Source organism: Dendrobium catenatum, unplaced genomic scaffold, assembly GCF_001605985.2.
Source record: "Dendrobium catenatum unplaced genomic scaffold, ASM160598v2 fragScaff_scaffold_1056, whole genome shotgun sequence".
In the NCBI taxonomy this organism is placed as follows: Eukaryota; Viridiplantae; Streptophyta; class Magnoliopsida; order Asparagales; family Orchidaceae; genus Dendrobium; species Dendrobium catenatum.
The window spans coordinates 4,539,321-4,565,156 of NW_021319518.1; the positions used below are offsets into that span (position 1 = coordinate 4,539,321).

General features: G+C 35.0%; 3 protein-coding genes across 3 annotated transcripts; all 3 read right to left on the bottom strand.

Moving 5' to 3' along the window:
* Positions 1 to 661: 661 nt before the first annotated feature.
* On the bottom strand, positions 662 to 14,037 carry LOC110108775 (GDSL esterase/lipase At5g62930). Its single transcript, XM_020839556.2, has 7 exons — positions 13,677 to 14,037; positions 12,453 to 12,530; positions 9,575 to 9,715; positions 5,333 to 5,409; positions 1,895 to 2,059; positions 1,633 to 1,820; positions 662 to 844 (listed from the first exon to the last, which is right to left on the bottom strand). Exons 1-6 carry the CDS (start codon positions 13,923 to 13,925, stop codon positions 1,655 to 1,657), a joined length of 876 nt encoding a protein of 291 aa, XP_020695215.1. The 5' UTR covers positions 13,926 to 14,037; the 3' UTR covers positions 662 to 844; positions 1,633 to 1,654.
* Positions 14,038 to 14,500: 463 nt separating this feature from the next.
* Positions 14,501 to 18,305, bottom strand: LOC110108792. Its single transcript, XM_020839586.1, has 6 exons — positions 17,726 to 18,305; positions 16,982 to 17,594; positions 16,668 to 16,833; positions 15,646 to 16,551; positions 15,175 to 15,255; positions 14,501 to 14,653 (listed from the first exon to the last, which is right to left on the bottom strand). Exons 1-6 carry the CDS (start codon positions 18,303 to 18,305, stop codon positions 14,501 to 14,503), a joined length of 2,499 nt encoding a protein of 832 aa, XP_020695245.1.
* A 548-nt stretch (positions 18,306 to 18,853) lies between these two features.
* On the bottom strand, positions 18,854 to 20,236 carry LOC110108791. The gene is made up of 2 exons (XM_020839585.1): positions 19,544 to 20,236; positions 18,854 to 19,450 (listed from the first exon to the last, which is right to left on the bottom strand). The coding sequence occupies exons 1-2, from the start codon at positions 20,234 to 20,236 to the stop codon at positions 18,854 to 18,856; spliced, it is 1,290 nt and encodes a 429-aa protein (XP_020695244.1).
* Positions 20,237 to 25,836: the final 5,600 nt, after the last annotated feature.

Here is a 25,836-nt window from a genome sequence, read left to right on the forward strand (position 1 = left end):
GTGTTTTAACTTTTGCATCAAGGGAATGCTAATTTTTGAAGTATAATTTAGATGGATAAATAAAAGTAATGGTGGCGAATTAGAAAAGAGAAAAGGTTTATCTTAGATAACATGGATAGAAGTTAAAAAATAAAAATGATCCGTAACAAATAAGTTTAAGATTTCATAAAGCTCATAAGGAATAATTAAAAAATAGGAATTGATAAAGCAGACTCGAAGGGGCTATTTGATTTATTGAAAAAGGAATGCATTGTAAAATAAATGTAATATAAAAAGAGTATAATGGACTTAAAATATGCTTGAGTTATTTGGATGGATGATAAATAAATGATCGTTATTATTATTTTTTTATTTAATTTGAAGTAAAACGAATGCCGTGTAAAGCCAAATGATGATGATGAATGATTGCCACCCGTTGTAGCGGTTGTAGTGATGGCAGGCGAAAATCAATGGCAGCATTGGCAAAGGTAGTAAAATTGATGAACTTACCGTGTATTTTAAAATCAGTTAAATTTAATAATTTTTAAATATATCAAAATTGAACTATAGAGTGAATTCTCATTTTATTTCAAATAAAAAAACCTCTATTTTTTACGCACAACTAGACATTTAGGTTTCGTTTGGGATAATTTTTTAATTATTTTTTAAAGTAGCTTTTTAATATAAAATTTTAAGAAATTATTTGAAAAAGCAATATGAAAGCTGTCCCAAACGAATCCTTTATTGTTCAGATATTATTTGTTTTTGTTTATTGCTGAAGCTTTGCTTCATGCTGGCTGAATATGAGGTTGACATTGAGCGAATTTTCTTTATCAGCTTCCTTGTTGTAGAAACGCCTTTGGTGCTGGATATGGGTTTGTTTCGTATAGCTTCTGGGTGCATAGCTTCTTGATTACTGAATTTCTAGGTGATGTAAAGACATTTGCTGCCATTATCAGGCATTTGGTATCATTTAATTTAGGCTTCGTTTGGCATAACTTTTTGATTTCTTCTTAAATCAATTTTTTTAATAAAAAATTTAATTTTTTAATGAAAAATTATTTTAATAAGCAACAAAAAAATGTCCCAAATGAAACCTTAACCAAGATTAGAGATTCATCAACTCAACTTGAACTTTTGAAATTCATCTATGTTGATCTCATTAATCTAAGATGCTTAAAATGATGTGCCAATAACAATCTTATTTAAGCAAGTAGTTCAAGAAAGTCAAATTAGATTGAACTAATATTCAATCCTTTTGAAGCACATTTAGATTCATCCATGCAATAAAAAAGTGCTTGATCATAAACACCAAAAAATCAAGCGTTTAAAATGATGTGCCAATAAAAATCTCTAAATAAAATGTACATATATTTTACATCTTTATATGTAGAGGGAAAATCTTGCCAATAAGAATCATGCCCATCACAGAGCACATCATTCCTACATAAATTCATAGTCCAAGCTAAATCAATAAGTTTTATAGCAACACATCTCATAGTACACAACTCATCTTGATCTATTAGTTGAAAGTTTAGACTATCAACTAAGAGGTCTCAAGTTTGAGTCTTATTATACAAATGTGTGTGTGAGTCTGCCTTAATTGATCTAAATATATCAAAAAAAAAAAATCTCATAGTAAAATAAATATGGAGTATAGAACAGAAGCCATACTTCAATTCATGGGTTTGAATGCTTTGGCAAAGTCTTGGCCATCTATCTGCGAATGATGAGGAAAATCATAGGGTAAATCTTCTGCCCTCAGGCCAGCATTGTACAAGACGCGCACTACTTCTTCATGGACAACAGCATTTCCTTCTGGAGTTAGGTGCAAACCATCACTGGCGCCAAGAATTTTTTCATCAGGATCTAAAAGGTGATTTATATCAAACTCAAAAGACCGTTTAGATCATACCTTAGGAACTTTTTCTGCCAATCTGCAGTTTCTTGCATGTGAGACCATAGATCAATGTAAGGGAGATTTAGTTCCTGAGCAAGCTCAATACATTTATTTGCATAAACTCCAGTCATTTCATTTGTCCTTTCAGGCAGTTTTCTGGCCTTATCACCATATAGTAATCTAAGAAAAAAAGAAATCTCCATTCAAAGATCAAAAAATTATGGAAGAATCTAGTGAAAGTTTAAGGAATTAGAACAAAAACTCAAGAAAAATATGGTAAATTGGTCTTGGAAAGAGTAAATTTTACATGAAAGAATGTAGAGAGAAGCATTAAGCTATCAAAAGGTTAGTAACAAAGGGATTGATGACCTTGTCAAGAGAATTCAAGAAATTATACTGTAAACTTGTGCCATTAACCAATTAAGTAATGCTAATGGATATTGCATGCAGAATAAGATGCGACAATATTAGTTAACTATTAATTTTTATGCCTATTCATGTGTTTATGTGATTGATTAAAGGTTTGTATTATTTAGATTTTTCAAGTTAATATTAACATAATGTTATTCTCTTGATTCCCAATGTAGTTTTGAACTTTTGCACCGCACATTTCGAGCAGGTAACTTTTGCTTTAGTGGATGATAAAAGTACCCTTCTTTGTTATAGCATGCAAATCACTATGAATGAAAAATAAGAAAATTGCACGGTGTTGATTCACACCTTTTTGTTCTTTTTCTTTATATATATATTCATTTTTTTTTTTTGAAAGAGCACCTCAGTAATTTAAATTGGCGGAAGAGCATTGTTTGGCGAAATTTTGGAAAGGAGAAGAATCATCAAATCATTTGGCACAGTACTGAATGCGCTAAATGATTTGACTGCTTCATATTGAGCCAAATCATATGGCTCATTCGACCCGACTCTACATATGCAACGATCAGGCGGCGAATTCAAGCGAATAGGAATCAATTTATTTGTTTTTACTTTAAGAGAATGTTAATGATTAATTAATTTATATTAATTATTTAAAAGTTTATATTATTATATATGTTTTTATTTAAGTTTGATAAATTTAATTATTGAATTTATAAAGATATTTAGTTTTCTTGTATGATAAAAAATATATATTAAATATTATCAACTAAAAATAAATATTATTCATATTATAAAAATTAATTAAAAAACCATTCAAAAAAAGATGTTTTGCTTTGTATAGTGAGTACATGAAACCAAATATACTTTTTTGCTTTATATGATTTAGTACCTCATCACTTGTGATATTTTGATTTGTATAGTTTATATAACTTTTTGCTTTTACAAATGATAGGAGCTCATATGGAGTAGTGGAGCCATGTGAGAATGTTGCAAGTAATATTTAATCATATTCTTTAATACTTATTTAAGTGTTTTAATATATAATATTTATATTGATTGATTAAGTTTAACATTTTTTTAATATTAAATAATGTATTTAATTATTTAAATAAAAAAATTGAACCAGCCATTTTTAGAAAACCGGGACCAGTTCCTAGTTGAACCGACGGTTCAAACCGATTCTGGCCGATTTCGTGCACAACCATTTTTCAAGGTTGAACCGGACCGGCCTTCAGACCAGTTATGGTTGAACCGGTCGGACCAGTCGGTCTGGTCCGATTTTTAAAACGTTGGGTGTAAGTATAAAATCACTAAAATGAATGTCGAAATTTGGATTTTGAAAAGAAAATGCCATTCACATTGGCGTAATTCCCATACTCAGTGAAAATCACCAACAATTAGGCGCACTCCCTATGAAAACCCTTAAATAAAAGAAGCTAAACTGTTAAACATCTAACACCTTTTGGTGTAATTGTTAGAATTTCGTTTAACAAACTCTGCAATTAAGCGTGCTCATCCCGAAGAAACCTTGGAATGGGTGACCTCCTAGAAAGTTACACCAACAGGACAAAACCGTGAGGCCCTTAGGCTAAAGCTGCAAATATATTGATAGTTAAGAGTAGATAAGATTGAAAATAACAAAATAAAAATTACCTAATAACCCTATACTGACTATGTTGAAAGTGAAATTCAACCAGATGAGACTCTATTATCAAATGCTATATAAACTCAGATAAAACATGATCTTCTGCTAGCAAGCATGTATGGTTGACAATATTCAAATATCAAAATAAAAAAGAGCCAAACAGTCTTCGATGATGATCGTGTTAAAAGTAAATTTCAATCATAAGAGATTAACTCTCAAAATCAAAATTTCACCTTCTTGATGGTCGCATTAATAAGAAACCTCAAGAGAAGGATACTACATAACTTCCAAAGGCCCCTCCAAATTCTAAAATTAATCAATTAGGACTTAAATTCAAATAAATAAAAAAATATATATTTATCAAAATTCAAAATATTTCAAATGAAATATAGTCCTATATAATCTAAAACAGAAAACTATTCACTCTCTGCAACAACTTGTAAAAGATGAAAAATTTAAGAATAATCTTAATTTGTAAAGAGTTAATGAATTATCGAAAATATCATTCAATTATAATCTTCTGCCAGTAAGACTATGATAAATATTCTCTAACAGCTAGTTTTGCGTAAGATGGCAACACAAAGAAACATTTATAATTCAGGCCTTTTGATTAGGCAATTTTGTCGTGGATAGGCACCATTAAATTACAGTCATAATGAAAATCCATATGTTTTCGAATAGCTAAAACCCCTAAGTAATGAATCATAAGATATACTTGATAGAAGCTCCCTACTAGCTAAGGTCAAATTCAATTTATCCTCTTAGCCAAGCACTCACCTTGGTCTATAAGATACTCTTGAACGAAGCAACCCATTGATGTTAATAAGAACCCTTCGATTAGGTGGGTTGACAACCTCCTTCGAATAAGAAGATTAGGAATCATAATAGCATGGGATGACTGAATCTTGATCATCATCATGTCCTTCACCATCCACTTTAAGTGCAAGTTGATAAATTTTAAATCCTAAACATCAAATATGTTCCTATTATACACTTAATACTTAGTCTCTATATAATAACTAGCCTTTATTGCAAGTGCTCTACTATCACCAAGAGGGATAATTAACTATAAGAGCTTGCACCTATAAAAAACTTGAACTCGAACTTGGATCATAAAATCCTCACAAAATAAGGGATAAATCTTGAGAAAACATTTTATCTTAAAACTAATCTGCCTTTCGAAAATTTGACCCATATATCCGTTTAAACTCTCTTGAAACTCGGTGAGGCTGGAGAACAAATTTTCATAGCACGCAGTAAGCAAACTCGATGGCATGAAAACATTGTATTGTGATGTTTTCTCACAACTGTTGTTATATGTGTTTCTTTTGCTTGTTATGATTCAATTATAAATTTATTTAGTTGTTTTCCAGCTCTAGCAACAATGTTTGATTAAAAATATTGTGCAAAAAAAAAGGGAGAATTCATCAAACCGTGCATATTCATTGCGTCCATTCTCATCAACTGGTGGTGGGGTTATTAAAATTACCAGCATAGTAGGCGAACAGTCCTGCAATGACATAAATATATAAGACGAAACTGGCCCGGAATGCAGTGGAAGAAATTGTAATTTTAAAGAGATGAAGCATAAAGTAGAAACATCCAATCAAGCAAACAATATAGCGAAGAAGAGAATATAGACCCCTCTCCACCCAATCTACCCTTGACACCCAGTATTTCTTCTATCTAAAATTAGTTGAAGTTAAAGCTCCAAGAATACCCAAAATATTTTAGAAAAAATGAAAAAAATTAGAGACACCGTACATGAATGCACAGAAATAAAAAGGAAGAAATTGTTCTGAAATTGTGGCTCCATAGTTCGCTAAACAGCTAACATATTTTGTTGAAAAACTGATTCTACTTTCAAACATGAGGTCGAAATTTGCTCCTTTGACTCTTTTGTTTGTTCTTTAAGGACATATATAAACTCTAATCTGTCAAGAAACTAACAAGAAAACCAATATTTATTTAATTTTGTGGTGGCCTATATCCACAGGCAAGACAAATAGGTGGGCAAATCAAGAAGCCACATAGGTGGACAAATTAATAATAATGAGGCAAAAGAAAGTACTCTTCTCCAAATTCGAATACACTCAATACAACCATATAGGGATGCTTTAAATCTCTCAAAGACTAAGAAATAGATAAAGCTTAAAATGTCTTGCAATAATGATTAAGTTTCATTTGAAGGAGAATGATGTTCAATGTAGAGAATTCTCACACAAGGGAATTCCTTAAAATACTTGAGAATATTGAGTTTAGTCCATCATTGAAAAATTGAAAATCTCCATCGATGTAAAAATTCTATTGATCCCTCCGCATCACACCTACAAGCTTAAATTTTTGGGTTGAAAATAAAATTTCCTTTTGATGAATCATGCCCAACTTTGATTCCCTTGATTCACATTCCCTAATAATATGAATGCAAACTTGCTATTATTCTTATCGGTGAATTCTACGAGTCAAGCACTACATTCATATATAGGATAGTCTTAAAAATTATAGTTAATATTGCTTAGATCACTCAACTTTCTAAATCCTTCTGGTGATTCCAATATGCATTTTGGCCCTCTAGCGCAATCCCTTAACCGCTAGGCTATCACATGACTTCTTATGTAAATTGTGAAAACTTCTTGAGACTAGTCTTGTCTCTTCTCAGAGATAAAGAAGAAAGCAACAAAGAAGACAGACCGGAAATATGAAAATAAACTCATCTTATTATTGATAGGTGAATACAGTAGATTATATAGAAATCTATGAAATAGACCGTACAGAATTTCAAGAAAGTACACTTCAGCTTTACAGGCTTCTAGAATAGGATTTATTAGTTTAATTTATTTATATCCGTTAAGAAATTGTTCAGATGTTTAAAGGAAGAAATACTCTAAAAAATATGGATAAGATTGTCAATGATACGACCGCAGCTAGTAAGGGGTGTTGACAAACTGGTATGGTACTTGGAAACTCTTAAAAAACCCATACCCAAATAATTGATGTTCCAGTTTGGAGAGAAGACTGAAAGGTGTTAAATTCAAAAAATTGCAGAGGGATAGGCTTCATTTTATTATGCAAAACTATCCCTATTTATAGATCTCTATAGGATATCTTAATAAAGAAACAAATAATTGCAAAATAATGCATAATTGTCCTAATATAATCATTCCTAAATCAGCCACCTAAATATGGAAGGAGATTGGCGTGATCCAAGTGAGCCTCCCACGGATCCCCATGCTGGACATGGGATCAAGGGCCAAAGATGACTGAGATTTAACAACGTGATCCAAGCGAGCCTCCCACAGATCCTCATGCTGGACGTGGGATCAAAGGCCAAGGGATGGTTGGGATTTTAACACTCCCCCTCAAGCTGGGAAATACTGTCATTCCCAGCTTGGTAACTAGTCCCTGAAAAGTAGAGCTATCAAGTCCCTTTGTGCATCATAGAGTCCTCCATTTGGTCAAAACTTTTGAAGAAATTAGCTTCAAATATTGTGGTTGCAAAAGGTTTCAATGAAGGATATATTAAGTAGGGCAGTAATGAAAACTGCATCAGTTATAGATATGATAGAAAACACAAGGGAAGGCCGGCAATGAATGCACGACAATAAAAAAAATATATTATTTTTAAGGTAGCGGCAAGCTTCTAGGACAGTAGCAGAAACACACGTCTCAAGCGGCTCAGCACTTAGCATGCAAATATCCTCTTATCCAATCAAGCCATCCTTCAGCCCAATGCAAATCAAACCTCTGATTCCATCTGAACACTCCTGCTTGATCGACCCCATACAGGTGCACACAAGGCCTCTGATCCTTCCGTTTTGATCACTAGGAGGGCAGGTCTTGCACTCTTGCTTGTCCCAGCCCTAGACCCTCATGAGAGGCAACTCTTAGTTATTTCCGTATGCATGCAAGAGGAAGTCATGTGCTCGACTTATTTCATTTTTGCTTGGTCGACATCCGATGTTGCATGTAAGAGGAGTCCCCCCCCCTCCCCCAACCCGCCGCTCAATATCTCCTCAGTATTAGACGCACGTAGGAAGCAAAAGGACTAATATTCCTTAGAACTCCATCAATGAAAGCTGGTGGAAGGATCATTATTCCAAAAAATTCCGACAATGAAAGTCTATGGTGGGAATATGTATTTCTCAAAATTCAAGCAATGAAGGCCGGTAGTGGGAACTTGTATTCCTCATAATTCTAACAATGAAGGCCGATGGTGGGAACATGTATTCCTCATAATTCCTGCAATGAAGGACGATGGTGGAACAACAGGAAAGTCGATTAATTATCCTTCCAAATTCACAAAATCGAGAGCAAACACGTGCACAAGAGCCTCCCAGGTTTGTTCGGCCCGACTAGATCGCATGCATAGCAACTCTTCAACTGCTTGTTCCTTACTCGGTTCGACTCTAAAACAAGCATGTGGGCTGGTCATCCCAGCTCGGGAACACATGCACACAGTTCCTACTCTCTCCCTCTCTTGATCCTCTTCTTCACTCGGTTTGATCACCAGATAGGCACGCACGAGGGGTCTCGTGTGCCTTCTCGACTGAAATGGGAAGCCCTCTCACTTGCTTGACTACTCTGGATGTACGCGAGTAGGAAGCAGAATGCAAGAACCGGCTCATCCTTGATCACACGCAGTAGTGAGTGTAATCCCGCTCAATCAACTCCAAGCACACGCGTAGAATCTTTTGGCCACCCGCCTTGCTCGTCCTGTTTGGTCACACACATGCGAGAGGGGTTTACTAGACGTTCGTCTCTCTCAATTGAATGCATAGACCATGGGGTTCTCGCTCGATTCCTCCAGACGAGACACACTAGCATTCTTCTCTCTCAATCAAACGAAGAGACTGTGGGATGAGACACTCTCCCCCTCTCAGTTGGACGTACGCAGGAACGAACAGGCCGGAATACGCTCCCTTTCGATCCTGAAGGGAAGGTCGGGCCTTCCCTCCAGAAAGTCCGACAGTAAAAAAAAAAAAACTCAGAATTCAGGCCAAGTCAATGAAAGCTCTAATACCATGTTAAATTCAGAAAATTAGTGAGGGAAATTCTTCATTTTATCATACAAATAAACAAAAAATTGCAGAACATGCATAATTTTCCTAATATAATCCTTCCTAAATCAACCACTTGAATATGGAAGAAGATCGGAGTGATCAAGCTGAGCCTCCCACAAATTCTCAGGCTGGGCGTGGGATCAAAGGCCAATGGACGGTTGGGATTTTAAAGGGATAGAGAAGAAGGTTATCAACCATATCCCCAACTGACAGTGGGCTGGGAGGAGAAAAAGATGAAAATAAGGAATAAATAGAAGGAGATTCCAAGCATGGATACCCTCCAGGACTCAAACTGAAATCATTGTAATTTGGAAAGAAGAACTGACATAAATACAATAAAAAACAGTTGGGAGTGGTGAGACCTAAATGAAGCCATTTGTACAATGTTGGAAACTAATCACTGAAGGTAATGTTCTCTTTTTAAACATAACAGCTTGCTAGCAAGAATGGTATAATTACCATTGTTAACAAAAAATCTTTGAAGTGGATAACACATGGAAAACCAAGAAAGATTGCAACATTCCAAAATTCCATTAACAAACTGCAATTAGTCCAAAACTAAACAATTGATAACTATAGTGAATATATTTTTATCAACATAGTTTATACAATAACCTTTAAATGATGAACAATCTTCCGAAGGTTTTGCTTGTATTCTTCAGTAGGTACATGTTGTTTTTCACTGGTTCTCCCCAAGATAACAGCATCATTTGCCCCAAAGAAAACAGTAGTAACCGCAGGAGCACCAGGGAAGTTCTAAGGGAAAAACAGAGGTAAGAAAATGACTAAGTAAATAAAATATAAAATGAGGTGAAATTTTAACTATTTGTGAATCCTCTCTCTGTCTGTCTTTCACTCTCCCTGGATGTCTGCAAGTGTGTCAGCCTATATATATTAGAAATGCACGCCTAAGCTTGAAAGAATTGATATTCATACAGTTATATGACATGGAATAAAAAATAGATGGTAATATGATGCTCAAAATTTATAGTTACGAAAAACACAAATTAATTGTGTTGCATCTTTATTTTCTGTTTGAGTGATCATTGAATGAGGTTTCTATGTATTTCATTAAGTATATGTTCAAGTCCACCATGAATAATGGTACATTAAAGATGTCTCACAATTAAATTCAAATATTATGTGAGGGAAGAAAGAAGTCATTGTTTGGCTTCGGTGATAGTAGTTAAGGTACATTCCATGAAACATACCTTACTATAAGTTCACCGTAAGGTTGCGTCAATAGATATTTTACAGTAAATGGCAAAGCAGCAATCGCTGTCTTAAGGAGGAAATGTACGTTCCAATATAATGTTTGATATAATGGGTTCTAACTCATGGTACAAAGGCGTCTATAGTAAATTATGTACCAAGAAACATTAGGTATATTCTTGTAGGCTCCGAGGCTTGGAAAATAGTTTGAGCCAAATTCGGCTGTGCTTCGTTTAATTTCAAATTGGTTCCATCCTATTACAAAGATGTCATTTTTCTATATAAATTGCGGAAGTTTGAACATTTAAATAAATTAAAGTGCCTTTTGAATGTGAAATCTTTGATGTTCTAAATATGAAGAACGAAGGGCTGGTATAATTATGCTCGCCAACATGGTTTTTTATCCTTTTCTTCCTTTATTATGGACATCTTTTAATGTATTCCTTTACTCTTATTATCCAATAAATTTGTTATGATTATGTGTAATATTTAAAATTTTGAAATAGGTAATGTCAAAAAGTCCTAAAGTTGTATACTCCATTTTTTGAACCCCTTCAAAGTGAGTAAGAGGCTATTTGGTTGGATAAAAAAAAATGTGGAGTAAAAAGAATGAAACTTAAAGTAAATATAATATATGAAAATACTTGAGTTGTTTCGTCGAGTATACTGCAAATGCAGGAATTTACTTCTTTTTGTTTGATTTGAAGTTGGCAATGCAAAATAAAATAGCAATATATTAAAAACAATAGTTAATCAGACGTGGTTTATGGCAGGCGGTGGCAGCCAACGATAATGATATTTAGCAGCGGCAGCAAGAGAGAGTTGTTGGCAATAGGTGGTGGCAGGTTGAATCGGTTGTTGGAGGCAACCGTCAGAAGCAGGAGGCGGCTGGTGTCATCAACAACAACGATGGTTGTGGTTGATGTGATAATGGTAGTGAGTTGTCGACGTTACTTTTATCCAAGTTATTTATTTGGAATTCACTCAAAATGAATGAATTCCAAATAAACTCAAAATGAACTATAGGGTGAATTCCAAAATCACTCCCAAAACACTTTGCATTTGAAACAAAATGGTCCAAATGCCCAATTTTTCAAAACTATACATTTTCTTTAAACTCAATATTCTATCGACCAAATAGCCCCTAAATGAACACGCAACATTTTTGCAAAGTAGACTATTAGAAAGAATTGCCAATTTTTAAACAATATTAGAGGTGATTTAATACCTTGGATAATTTGATTTACCAATTAGCCACCGTATCTAAGGTTAAGTCCAATCCTTGCATCGTTTACCAAATTTTATTTTTTTTTGTTATTCTAATTGATATATTGAAAGTTCTTTTATACCTTAACTATGGCTATGTTTTGGACGGCTATTTTACTGATTCTTAAAGCAGTTTTTTAAAATTAAAAAAAAAAATTTACTAGAAAACTGTTTTAAAAAGCAATAAGAAAGTTGTCCCAAACAAGGCAATTAGCCATTAAGACCACATAAAGAGCCCATAGAAGTTTCTCATGAAGGAATGAAAAAATAGATTACGAGAATCAGAGAAATAGTTCGCAAGACAACAGGTTAAGCTAAAAAGGGTAATTGTGCCAGAAAAACAACAGGGAATATCTGTAAATTTCAATGAAGATAATAAGAACTGAAATGTGATGTGATCACAGTGTGTTTGCATGGCTATGGAATTGGTAGCTTGGAAGAATCTCCTAGATAATAACACTTTTGAGAGGAGGATAATAAAAAAATATTTAAAAGTCTTGAGAAGATAGGTAAAAAAGCACATACCAACTAAATGGCCTTAAAAAAAGGCAGATAATTAAAATATGATAATGACACGCTGTAAAAGTTGCCTAGATTCCAATAGCAATGCTCATATACAAAATCCCAAAGGTGGAAGCAAAAAGAGATGGAATGAGGCTATAACAATGGTGATGAAAAATTAAATGTATAGTGCAGATGCATCAAGTTATCCACTCCTGAACTGTACAATTATTTTTCCTGTATTTTCAGGAGAAAATCAGCCCAAGAATAACAACTTCAAGTTCCTCATATTTGCTGATTAAATTGCAAAGTTACTTACAAAGCTAAAACATATGAGTGTCTAAGACAGCACATATTGTCATACAAAGTTACCCCAAACTTAATGATATAAAGAATCTTTAATCAGGGATATCAATTACCTAACTAGATGAGATGGTGTATGATCTATACATCTAAGGAATAAAATAATAAATAATATTATGTATAGAAGAAATGCATGAATGGGATACATTACCAGTGGAAATATGCGATTAAGCAAGAACAAAGCCCATCTTGTGTTATATCCACCATAGCCTCTAACAATTATATCAGCCTGGTATTATAGGTAATAATAGCATGAGAACAGTGAGAAGAAAGGAACACTTCTCAAGCATAAAATAATTTAAAAACCATTGCAACTTGATCAAATTGGTAAAACAAATTGAGAACAGAATATACTTGATGTAGGTGGAGTTAGATTTACCATTCTAATTGAAACAAGAACAGTAAGAAAAATGCATTTTAACTGGTGTTAAGGCATACTAGAACTATCTACTTGAAATGTAATGGTTATGTACATGTTTTTCAATTTGTATAGCACATAAAGCTTCCACTTGTTTTGTGATCAATACATGAACTCTCGAACAAACGAAAGACAAAAGCCTGTTAAATATTCGTTTGGTATAAAATGAAAATATTTTAAACTCAGATTATTCCTAAAGTAACTTGTTCTATTTGCTCATCATAACTGAGTTATCAGTGAACTAAGAAAAAAACATGTGAGAATTATTTAATGGGATAACCTATGGATCAACAAATTTTCACCAGCATATGAAGTTGACTCCACACTAGCATCCTACTAAGGATTCGTTTGGGACGGCTTTTATATTGCTTTTTAAAATAGCTTTCTAGTTTAAAAATTAAAATTTTTACACTAGAAAGCTGCTTTAAGAAGCAGCAAGAAAGCCATCCCCAAATGAAACCTAAAAGATAAGAATAGTAATAGTCAGCATCTCAAACCATGGTTTACATATATGTCCTAAAGCAACGGATTGAGCTCATCTATGACCAGCCATGTGCCTCAAATCAACCAAAGCTCAACATGTACAAGTCTAAAAAACAAGCTTTCAGAGAAATACAAATCAAAGGTTTAAGAATAACTCAGATTAAATCATTGCGGAGCATGTTTAACAATAAACGATCAACTTCAACCTTATAATCATAAGATGACCATAAGGCGTATAACATCATCCAATCTCATTTGACATTTATCTGATTCCCAGTCCAAGCTAAGTTATGATTTTCTTTGAGATTAAATTGGGATATAAGTCTCATTTGGGGATCAATGAGACAAAACTTTCGTGCAAATCTAATTTTTTTTCCGGTTAAAAATGTTGTCGCACTGTTCCTAAACTTTCAGTTAGTAACAGTGTTAGCAGGAAGAGGAAGAAAACGTGGCAATGGAAAAAAAGTGTAGAACCTTTCTGGCATAAGTGTTAGCAAGGGCTGCTCCCCATCCACCGGGCCTGAAGGACTGCTCTGTAATTGAATCACCGAACAGAACGAAGCGAGACCTTATCAGATCCATCTTCAGTTTGCTCGTCCTCCCTCCGGTCTCGCGCTCTGCGAGTCGGAAATACTTGTACGAGAAGATGACAGCGAAGAAGAAGCCTAACTTCTTGATTTGAATCTGATGATAAAGAGACGGATTTGCTCCCAAAGCGATCATATAAAGGGCGGAGCTGACGGCAGAGCTTGGATGATTGGATCTGCAAAGATCCCTCCAATGTTTGTGGAAGTTGTAAGAATCTCTAAAAATCGAGACTAGTTCACCAGTAAAAAAAAAAGTTGTAAGAATCTCCCAGCACTTTTTCAAAATACCTTTTAAAATAATTTGCAATTAAATTAATTTACACCTATAAATCTCATTATATTTTCTTTTCATGTTTTTAATTAAATTAAATGTGTTAAATTTGTACAAAATACACAAACTTTTCTAACAGAGGATATACTAACCTTTAAAATCTTATGGCATTAAAAATAATATAATAATTTATGCTATTAATTTTTTCTAGACTTATTATTTTTTTATATAGAGAAATTTTAGTTAATATGCCTCATAATGCTTGAATTTAGAAAAATATGTCCATTATTTTATTTCTTATAAAAATATGGTCAAAAGTTCTCTTTAGAAAATAAAATTCACTCAAAATTTTAAAATAAATAACTTTCTTACTAGGGCACCTCCAACCAAAAAACCCATTTTACATTCTAAAATATAGTAAAACTTCAAAATGATGTAATTCATCTCGAATCGAATTGCATTTGTTTCTTCTTTCGCGCCCTTCCTGCGAAGTTAACAATCTCTTTCCTCTTTCGAGCGCTTTTCTCCTCTTTAGTGCTCGTCTTCGACAAACTCGGCAACCCAGTTTTTTGACGTAGGTGAACAACCCGACGCTAATATCGGCAACAAGTAATCATTATATTTAAGCTCAAAGAAAATATAATTTAAATACCTAGAGCTTAATTATCAAGCTTAAGTTCATGTACAATTTATCTTCTTTTTTTTGGATAAAATTATGGCCGTGGCCCTTTTCATTAATATAAACTTGTTACATGTCATGAAAAAAGAAAAAAACAGTAAAGACAAGACCTAGCAAAAACTGAGTAGATCCAAAAACTGGGGCAAAAAACAAAAACCCCAAAAGCTGATACTAAGTAAGAAAATAAACTATGTCTAAAAAACAGATTCGGAGAAAATTATAACCAAAAACCATATGAGGGAAGAAGCCAACAACAGACTGAGGAAGACATTAATGCCTCGGGCTCAGGAATTGCCGCTCTCTCAACCTAGTTGCAAAAATAAAAAGCCAACTTAACTTGCCATCCAAAGGAGAAAAATGGCAATTCTAACATCATTTCCCATCTTCCACCGAACAAAATCCTGCCTATCCAGAATACAATTGCACCTAGCAAACCAGAGAAGAATTCCAGCCTGCCACCATCAGCAATACAGCAATGAGCACCCAGCAACCAGAGAAAAAACCAATCCAGCCAACCTTACAGCAGAAATGCAATACAGCACCCAACATTTACAGCAAATGTAACAGGTTTTCAACTTTTTTCCACTTCAGAATTTTTGAGAGTACAGCCGTTTTGATTTTGTGAGCTAAAGTGGTGGAAGATACAGATTTACCTCCAAATTTCCTATCATTCCTTTCACGCCAAATGTAATAAACCGCACAACAGATAAGGAGAAAGAAGAAATCCTTATCCTTATGATGCGTATCCTCTATGTATTCAAAAATTTGCAGTATATTGGGCCTCAAGAGTAAGAACCCAAGATTTCTCATAAGAATAGAGAGAATAGCAAAGGAATAATCACATTCAAAAAATAAATGTGAACTAGTTTCATCATAACAATGGCAAAGAGCACAGTTTTTATTTACTTCAATCCCCCTTGCAAAAAGTGAATCAGCAGTTTTAAGACCTCCCTTAATAGCCATCCAGCAAAAAGAAGAAAAACGAATGACATACTTTTTGTGCCACACAAACTTCCACCAGGTAACATTCGGGTAATCATTAAAATAAAACTCTCTATAATGTTTATGCTTGCAGTTCTTACCATCTCCCCAATACAGATTATCTAGTGAACCTTCCTTAATATTAATAGCAGAAAAAACAGAGTGAACAAAGGCGCGCATAGCAGCAGGCAAGCTCCAGTGCACTCCATTTATAATCACAGCTATACTCTCATTAACAGGGAAAGAAGAAAGCAGGGGTTGAGCATCTCTTATCTCTTTAAGTGTATAATCCTTACACCAATGATCCCAATAAAGAGAGAACTTAGAAGTAGAAGAAACAGTAAAGTGAAAATTCTGCTTAGCTAAGAGAGCATCTTTACCAACATTCTTCCAGAACACATAGGCTTTAGAAATGGGTTCTTTCCAAGGAGATATGTAAGCATTGAACAGCCATACACTTAAAGGGTAATGAGTATTATAAATCATAATAATGAGAGAACAGTTATAGCTAAACTGTAAGGATTTCAATGAAGGCAAACCTATACCACCCTTCTCTTTCGGCAAACAAGTGTTTCTCCAAGCAATTAAATGTAATTTTTTGGCACTAAATTTTTTGGCACTAGAGTCACCAAAATATAAGAATTTAGCACATAGTCTATCAATTTGCTTTATAAAAGTTTTAGGTATTATGCTACCACGAATCCAGTAGGCGATCGAATTCCATATAGTGTATCTAAGAAACTGCAGCCTACCAGCAAACGATAGAGCTTTGGCCTTCCAACCCGACAACTTCTTGATGATGCTTTCCAAGAGTACAGAAAATTGGCTATCCTAGGATTATAAGGAGATATAGGAATACCAAGATAACTCATGGTGTTAGAGGAGTTGGATATATTAAGAGATGCACACAGACTGTCAGCATTTGTGTAGTTGGGTGGCAAAATCACACAGCTTTTCTCATAATTAATATGAAGACCTGAAGCAATAGAGAAATCCTTGAGAGTTTTTGTAATTTTTTCACAGTTTGGAAGATCAGCTTTACCAAACAGAATTAAGTCATTAGCATATAGTAGATGAGAAAGCCTATAATCCCCAACAGAAAGAGCCTCAAAACTGTTTTCATGAAGATTACAATCAAGCAAGCAAGAAAGGGCATCCATCACAATAGTAAAAAGATATGGACTAAGTGGGCAACCCTGCCTTAGGCCACAACTAGAAGGGGAAAAAACCCTCCAAAGCACCATCCATACATAAAGAATACCATACCTCTTTGATGCATGCATCAATCCACCCAACAAATATGTTAGGAAAACATTTTTGAAGCATTCTAGCAATAAGAAATTCACGAGAGACACTATCAAATGCTTTTTTAATGTCAAGCTTAATACACATTAGCTTGAAGTTTGAGGTTTTCCTAGAATGTTGTAAAATTTCATTAGCAAGGATGACATTATTAGTTGAAATCCTATGTTGGATAAAACCCGCTTGATTACCTTTTATAATATGGACCATTAAAGACTTCATCCTCACGGCCAAAAGTTTAGCAATAATTTTGTAAGAGGTATTACACAAGGCAATTGACCGGAAATCAGATAAAGTTTCAGCATGGTTAGATTTAGGTATAAGAGTGATGGCAGTGGCCTTAATAGAGCGGGGAATGTAAGCATTTTGATGAAAACTCTTGATAGCATTGCAAACAGTAGTGCCAGTAACCACCCAGGAAGTCTTGAAAAACTCAAAGTTTAAGCCATCTAGTCCATGCGTGGAATTGGAAGCTCCAGAATACACTGCTTTCTTAATTTCAATATCAGTAAAAGGATCCGTAAGAGATCTACCAAGTTCAGTGGAAATAACATTACCAGGAGGGAAGAAATCTACACAGAATTCCCGATTATGAGGCGTATTGAAAAGATTTTGAAAGTAGGAGATAGAATCAGAGATGGCATCAATACTGGTCCAGCATTTGACATGGAAAGGGTAGTAGCAGTTTTTTTAATATGCCTACGTAAACGGATTCTAGCATAAAGAAACTTCAGATCCTCCTCCCCCTGAGAGAGCCATTTGGCTTTAGCTCTTTGTTTAATCCATGAAAACCACATGGAGGAAGCAACCTCCAATTTAATGTTTACATTTTTCAGCTCCAAAGAGTTCTGTACAAGATCAGCACCAGAATTCAGATTGTTAAGACAAGCCAATTGCTTATTTTGAAGGAGTTTTAATTGATCAGCCATATTGTTCGAATTAGCCCAACTTTTACCTCTAATAACATTTTTTAATTGCTTAAGTTTATAGGCCAAATCCACTAGAAGATTCCCATGGGCATTGGTGCCAAAAAAATCAAACATAATATACAAGAATTGATCACATTTAACCCAATAATTTTTGAAGAGAAAGCGATGTCTAGAAATAGAGTTCTCACTGGATTTGAGTATAATAGGGCAGTGATCCGAACCATCTGGAGTTCTAATGAGGCAGTAGGAATCCGGATACGAAGCTAGCCAGTACTCATTCACTAGCATACGATCTAAACGTATGTGAATAGGGGAATCAGTCCTTTGATAGTACCAAGTATACGAGGGTCCCATGGACGCCAGATCATGAAGATTAGTGTCAAAAATAACACTGTTAAAGTCATAAAGCTGATGTTGATGTAGTAAATTTCCCCCTAATTTTTCTGAAGTAAATCGACAACAATTAAAATCACCCATAACCAACCAGGGAATGCCCCCTGTGGGAAAGAGAGCTCTAAGATCCTCCCAAAGTGCTTTTCTACCTATCTGATGATTAGAGGCATAAATCACATAAAGTAAAAAAGGAGTGCAAGACCCATAGAAAATCATACCAGTAATCATTTGAGAAGAGAAGAAAGAGGGTTGGAAATCCAAAGTATCAGAATTCCATTTTAACCAAATCTTGCCCGGATTAGCACAATGGAAATTATTGCAACTAGATTCCAAACCATAAACCTTATGACTGTTGAAAAAAGTCAAGTCAGAAAGACTAGAAGCCTGTATTCTATTCTCTAGAATACACAACATATCCAAACGAATCATTTGAACGAGCAATTTGCAATGTGAAACCTTATTAGAGGAAGTAAATCCTCTAATAGTCCAAGCCGCTATGGATGGACAAATCATTTACGCTTAGCAGACGACGGCTTTTTAGAACCCTTTCCTTTTGCATTTTTAGGCTGGGTTATTTTGCTTTTTTTCCCACTAGAGTTAGATATAGGCTCAGAATAAGAAGAACAATCATTTTCAGATCCCGATAGGACTAATTCTTCAGTACCCTGTAGAGAGGAGAACTTATTACTCATTGGCATAGTAGGAGGAATGGAGGGATGAGGTTGGACTAGTACGGTTTCCCTTATGCAATCATTAGTAGGGGAATTAAGATTTGGAATGAGAAGGGGAACTGAATTAGTAGCATCACTGAAAGTGTGAGGTAAAATTTCAGTATTATTTACAATAAGATTTGTAAGCTGGGGATCAGGAATGGGATCATTCTGTAGTGCAGCAACAGAGGTTTTTCCAGGAAGTACATTATATTTAGGTACCCAGTTAACCTGGGAAGGGACTAAAGCTAGATTAGAAGCTGAAGCAACATGAGAATCCAGTTTGGAAGAATCCGGCTGATTTTCCCCCTTGAATGTAACAGACTTGGATCGGTGAAGAGGAACATTTCGAGGATTACAGGAATTACTGTGACCTCTAATATGATTAGAGGCATTCTGCGCAGTAGACTGAGCGGTAGGTCAATTCTGAGTTGAATGAGCTAAGGAAGCACATGAAGTGCAGGGATTGGGTTTCCATTCATATTGAACTTGCAATTTGATGACATCTCCCTCAATCGTAACAGCAACACTCTCAGGAAAAGAAGAGGTGATAGATACTTGTATACATATCCTGGCATACGTTAATCTCGTTTTGGCCGCAGTTAACGCATCTACCACTATCAGAATCCCAATCTTTGAAGCTCTTTTAGATATCCCTTCAGAGTTCCAACAAACTAAAGGAAGGTTGTGGATTTTTACCCAAATCGACACAGATGAGAAATTTTCTCTAGTGGGATTAAAATTCTTAGTCCATTTCTGAAAGATGAAAGGTTTACCATGGAAAAACCAAGCTCCCTTCCCCCAGACCATGTCGTAATCTTCCAGCAAAGAAAATTTGAATAGAAAAAACCCATCGGTGAGAGCAATGAGTTGAAAGGTACCTTTTAGCTTCCAAATTCTTTTTGCAGTTTCTTTTAAAGCTTCATAGTAAGGTCTCTTACCGATAGAGTAACCTACAAGGCAGAGACTCCATTCCACAGCCGCATGTTCAGTGAAATCTTTGTTGAAGGGTATGATATCTTCTGGTGTTTCCATAAGGGAGACTGGAATGTGAGGTGTAGAAGGAGCAGGTTCCGAAATGATATTAGACCAAAGGTGGTCTAAAACTCGTGGATTTGAAGCAGAGACGGAAGTGGAAGCTTGAGCCATAGGAGGAAACAGAGTAGGATCAAGCGTGTCCATGGTGACCACCGGCTGGAGGCCGGTGGCGGCCAGGGAAGAAGAGCGATCAAGCGGGAAGGAAAGAGGAGATGACGGCTAGGGCATCTCTCTTTCGCACCTGTACAATTTATTTTTAATATAACCATCTATAATTTTACTAGGGCATAAATAGCCAATTTATATTAAATGTCACATACAAAATTAGTAGGATGAATAAATTTTATATATATATATATATATATAGAGTAGTAGTAGGATGAATAAACTTTTATTTCGTTTGGGACAACTTTCTTACTGCTTCTTAAAACAGTTTTTTAGTTCAAAATTTAAGCAATTTTTTAGTACTAAAAAACTGTTTTAAGATGCAGTAAGAAAGCTATCTCACACGAAGCCTTAGACATGAAGACTTTCAAAAAGTCAAATATAATGTTATAAAATGACTTAGGATGGGAATATAATATCCTTCGGTCATCACATCATTTCTAATATGTGCCATTAGGATCTACTTTTAGGTTGCAAGATCTTACAAGAAATAGCCGTTGCTCCAATGCCACTCGAAGGTAAGACAAAAATTGGACTAATTTGCAAAATGATTTTTAAAAATCAATGTATTAATATGTTAAAAGAATTTTTTTTAATGAAAAAAGTTTAATATGAAGATGAAATCCCCAAAATATCTTATTTAATTTGTATAAAGTAAAATAATTAAGTAAATATGAAAAATGGAAGCAGATCGCACAAAGAATTCTATAGTTGTTCGACCACCTAATGCCTGTTTTCACTCCCCAAGCCCTCCTCTAAAAAATTTCACTAAAGTTTCTTATAATTGTAATTGGATAAGGATCTTGTACTAACTCTCCTTATAATATGTAATAGAAACACCCAAATGATAATACTCCAAGTGAGAGGCTTATTACTCCTAACTTTGTGGGTTCGAAAATTTGAAAGCCTTTTCAAGTGATTTAGGGATAGTTTTAATAGATTAAGTTCGGGGAATATTTTCATATGGCATATTGACTAGAGGTACGACACTACTTAGATATTTCGCCCGCATTATGCGAGGACTATATGATCTGAGATCCATTTTCTTATAGGCGTAAGCCCATATGGTTAATTACATATTTCGATGATAGGAGAGCATTTTTGATTAAGGATGGTCATTAGATAGAGACTAAGTACCTGACATATAGTAACAATAATTTTAGATGTTTAAAATTAGAAGTTCATCACCATGCACTTAAAGCGGATAGTGGAATGAATGAAAATATTCAAGATCAAGATCTCATGGTTCTATAATATCAGGTTATCATGGTCCTTAATTTACTTAGTTAAAGGAGATTGTCGACCAAACCTAACCGAAGGATCTTTGTCCGCAGCGGCAGAGCCCCTGTGAGGGCACTGGGACCTGAAATTTTTTTTTAGTTCATATTAGATTATGGTATTTTTTTATATAAAAAAGCAATACACTGCAGATAAACCGCCCAGTTGCCCAAGTCCGATCTCTTCCCACTCTCCACTCTCATCTCTTTCTTTTCTGCTACGCCTCTTCTCCATTGTTAACTTCTCTGACAATCCACCATCCTCCATTTGTCACACGCACTCTCTCTCTCTCAGTGTCTCTCTCTCTCTCTTCTTTGCATTAGCTTTGCACGGATGAGGAAGACAAGGGTTGACGAAGTTATAATGACTGAAATGCCGGCCATATTTAAAATCGACAAGACAGGTTGAATATGAACTTGTTGCTGTCATAAAAATAGGATGCGGCGATGAATAGTTGGCATAAATACATATATTATCTTTCTAAAAGTTTTAAAGCATTTTGTTAATATTATCAAATGTAAAGTTGCTTACTATTTTTTAATTAAACTATTATTAAATCCAACAAAAATAAATGAGAAAATTTAGTACAAATTTTTTATATATGTCATAAATTAGCAATCAATAATTTTATTAAAATATGCAATGTTAGAAAAATATTAATTTTTATCATTAAAAATTAATATATATACATATATAAAGAAAAAAAATATATGCATGTTACAAATTATTTTTTTATAAAATTAATAGCTAAATATTTAAAATGAAATAAGATGATTATAATTTATGTGTAACAACTAATAGAATATAGAATTTAAAATTTTATTAAAAACAAATATTAATGTTTTTAAAAGTTAAAAATGTTATTTTATTATAGACTGTTTAATGGAGAGATAAAAATGCTACTAAAAAAATTTTAGGAGTATATTAAAATTGATCAATTTGTGCCCCCACTCATAAAAATTTCTAGCTCCGCCCCTATTTATCGGTATCCATGAGTTGCTTTATCCAAGTGTGTCTTGTAGATCTAGGATAAATATTTGTCTAAGGGAAAAATTCAAGGCAACCTTGCATAACATAGGGTTTTGTGCCCTATTAAGTTTACTCTATGATTCATTACTCAAGGGCATTAACTATTTGAGAGCATAAGAGCTTCAATCGTGATCATAATATAGTCGAGTTGTGTGAGACCTCAAGATTCAGAATTTTGTTCAAATCGGTTTGACCCAATTGGGCATCAGGTAACCTGTTAAACTTATGCATTTGCACTCTTTTACTCATGTCTGAGAGTGTTTTATATGCATGTGAAGGTATGCATGTGTTCTGCGAGATTTCATGGGTTTAAAAGCACATTATAAAAAGTTGATTTTTTTTTCGACTGCCCAAGTACTGTGTTTTTAGTGCTTCGGTACTATATTCTCAGAAAAATGTGTATTTAATTCAAAGCTCCAGTGTACAGCATGGAAGGCAGCGCTACAAATTTTGTAGGGAGCGTGTGTACAGTGCTAAAGCAAACTTTAATATTAAAAATATCTAAATTGACCATTCAAACTTATTTGAATGTTTTGGCAACTGTTGGTAGAGAGAGGAGAGGGTTTCTAGTGGGAGAAACTCTGATTTGAGCGTCTTCAGATCATTTTTAGCCTTTAGTTTGATTTGAGAAGTTGCCTGAATCGAGATATGTTATGTTTTACCTAACTCAGTTTTTAGTAATTCGATATTTTTAAAATTTTTTGATTGAATTTATAATTGGTTGTTAAAAAAATGCAATTTTATCAGATTCTGATAACTTTTATTCATATAACTTTTGATATATTATCGGTACGACTGTTCTGATTATTTTGAGTATTTATTTGAGATTTTTTGCTAGATGATTTTGAAGAGCATTGATTTTTATCGATTAAAAAAACATATAAAAATAATTTTCTAGTTCAATTAAAGCTTCATAATATTGTTGTACACATTCTATGATAATTGGTTTTTTTTTTTTTGGAAATATCAGTTTTTGCTTAGTAGTGTTTTTGTTGCTTACCATTATAACTTCCGAAATGAATAAAAATATGTTCTTTTTTGTGCGTGGTTGGGTGAAATAAGGAGGTTGAGAAGGCTTGGTGTGAAAATGGGAGAAGTTCTAGAAGATCTATTCAAGTGCTTATGGCATATTTTAGTGGTAAAAGCCATATTATGGTACTATATGCTTGGTATGAGAACTATTACATGTTATATGCACTATATTATGTTTTTAGATTCTAGTGCCAATGACACAATATAAATTCTATTAGGCGCAATTTATGGGTGTTAATATTTGATCCAACCCAAAAACTTGATCCCAAACCTGACCTAAAAAAATTCAATTTCGGGTCAACCCATTTAGCAAATGGGTTGGGTCCAAGGTTCCATTTTTCGACTCGTTTGAAAAATCAAGTAGGTTTTGAGTTAACAAGGTAAACCGAAAATGACCCAAAAGTGACCAGCCAGTAGCACGCATCGCATGCCCATGACCTCACATCGGATCATGTCCCGCTTGTTCGTGACCCCGACCCTGCATGTTGCACTCACTCACTTATGTTTCTCTTGTACAAGCGTAAGCAAGACCCCATGACCTACGCGACTACTTGCGCGTGATGCTTTCGCCTTCTGCTTTGCCGGCAAGCCCCGCACCGAACAACATTCTGCAGGCCCCCATCCACTTCTGTTTCAACCATTCTGAACTGCCTCCCGCTTGCGCTCAACGTGCTCGCCCCTCGGAATAGTTTGTGTTAATTCGTTAAATCGAGTAGGGTTGGGTTAACTCGGTAACCCGACACGTCGGGTCCGAGTTGGAATTTTTAACCCATATGTAAAATCTAGTCTAGTTTGGGTCAAGTCAAACAATAGCGGGTCAATATCAAGTTCAACATCAACCTGACCTGCAACCTATTTTTAACACCCCTAGTGTTATTTTGTACTATCTTAAACACCCCTAGTGTTATTTTGTACTATCTTATGTATTCAAATACCGATGTGAAGGAAGATTAGGAGATATATGATGGAATATTATTGTTTGTTTGTGTATACTAGAAATTTGGGCTTGAGAGGTACTATGATATTTGCTATAAGATGTTGATTTTCATTTCAATCAATTTTCATACAATTTTACTAATTACTTAAATGTATTCAATATCAGCATATGTTTTAGTTTCAATTTTTGTACAACACTTCATTTTGTTGTTATAGTACAATGTTTTTAGTCCTTTTGGTTTGAGACATTGAATTTTTTTAGGTTGTGATAGCCTGTTGAGCCGCGTTAACTCACTCCTATTTTTCTTCCATTTTCAGGTCAGGGAAAGGGTAAGAAGCGAGCTGAGTAGTTTAATAGCAGCATCAGATTTATGTTGTGATATGTTTTGGTTCATTTATTCTTTTATAGACTTGACTTTTATTTTGTCATGTTTGTGAGTTAGTAAGTGATATTGTAGATGTATCACCTAGACGGATCACCGCCGGAGTCTCGCCGGACCACCACCTAAGGCCCTCACCCTCGCCGGACCACCGTCAGAGCCTCACCGCACCACCACCTGAGGCCCTCACCTTCGTCAAAGACCTTCACCTTCATCTGAGGCCCTCACCTTTGTCAGAGGCTATCACCTTCGCCAGATGCCCTCACCTTCGTTAGAGGCCCTAACCTTCTCCAGAGGCCCTCACTTTTACCAGAGGCCTTCACCTTCGCCAAATGCCCTTACCTTTGCTAGAGGCCCTTGTCTTCGCCAGATCATCATCAAAGGCCGTGTGCTCCACCAGAACATCACATGAGGCCCAGACTTCCGCCGGACTACTACTTGAGGCCTTGAGCTCCACCAGGCCACCACCTGATGCCCACAGTTCTCCCAGAATACTGTCGACTACGATCCTTTCGACCTCCTTCACCTACTATGGTCCTTCTGACCTCCATCAATAGACAATGGTCTTTCTGACCCCGGTCTCTTGCCGACTACGGTCCTTCCGACCTCCGTCGCCTACTATGGTCATTCCGACAAAACAAACATGTATATGTAACTCCCACCATGTAATACACTCTATATTATGTACATTTGTGACATCAAGCCATGGCCTTCTCCCTAAGAAGGGCTCATTTGTAATCAACTACAAATACTAGTGGATTCATTCAAATTGGGCCAGGCCCCGTGGTTTTTCCCCCTTTTCAGGGGTTTTCCACGTAAAAACTCTGGTGTCTCTTATGAATGTTTCACCCCCTCTCTTATTTGCTTGTGTGCTGGATCTTCATACAATACGAATATTCCAGGACCCAACAATAATAAAGAATT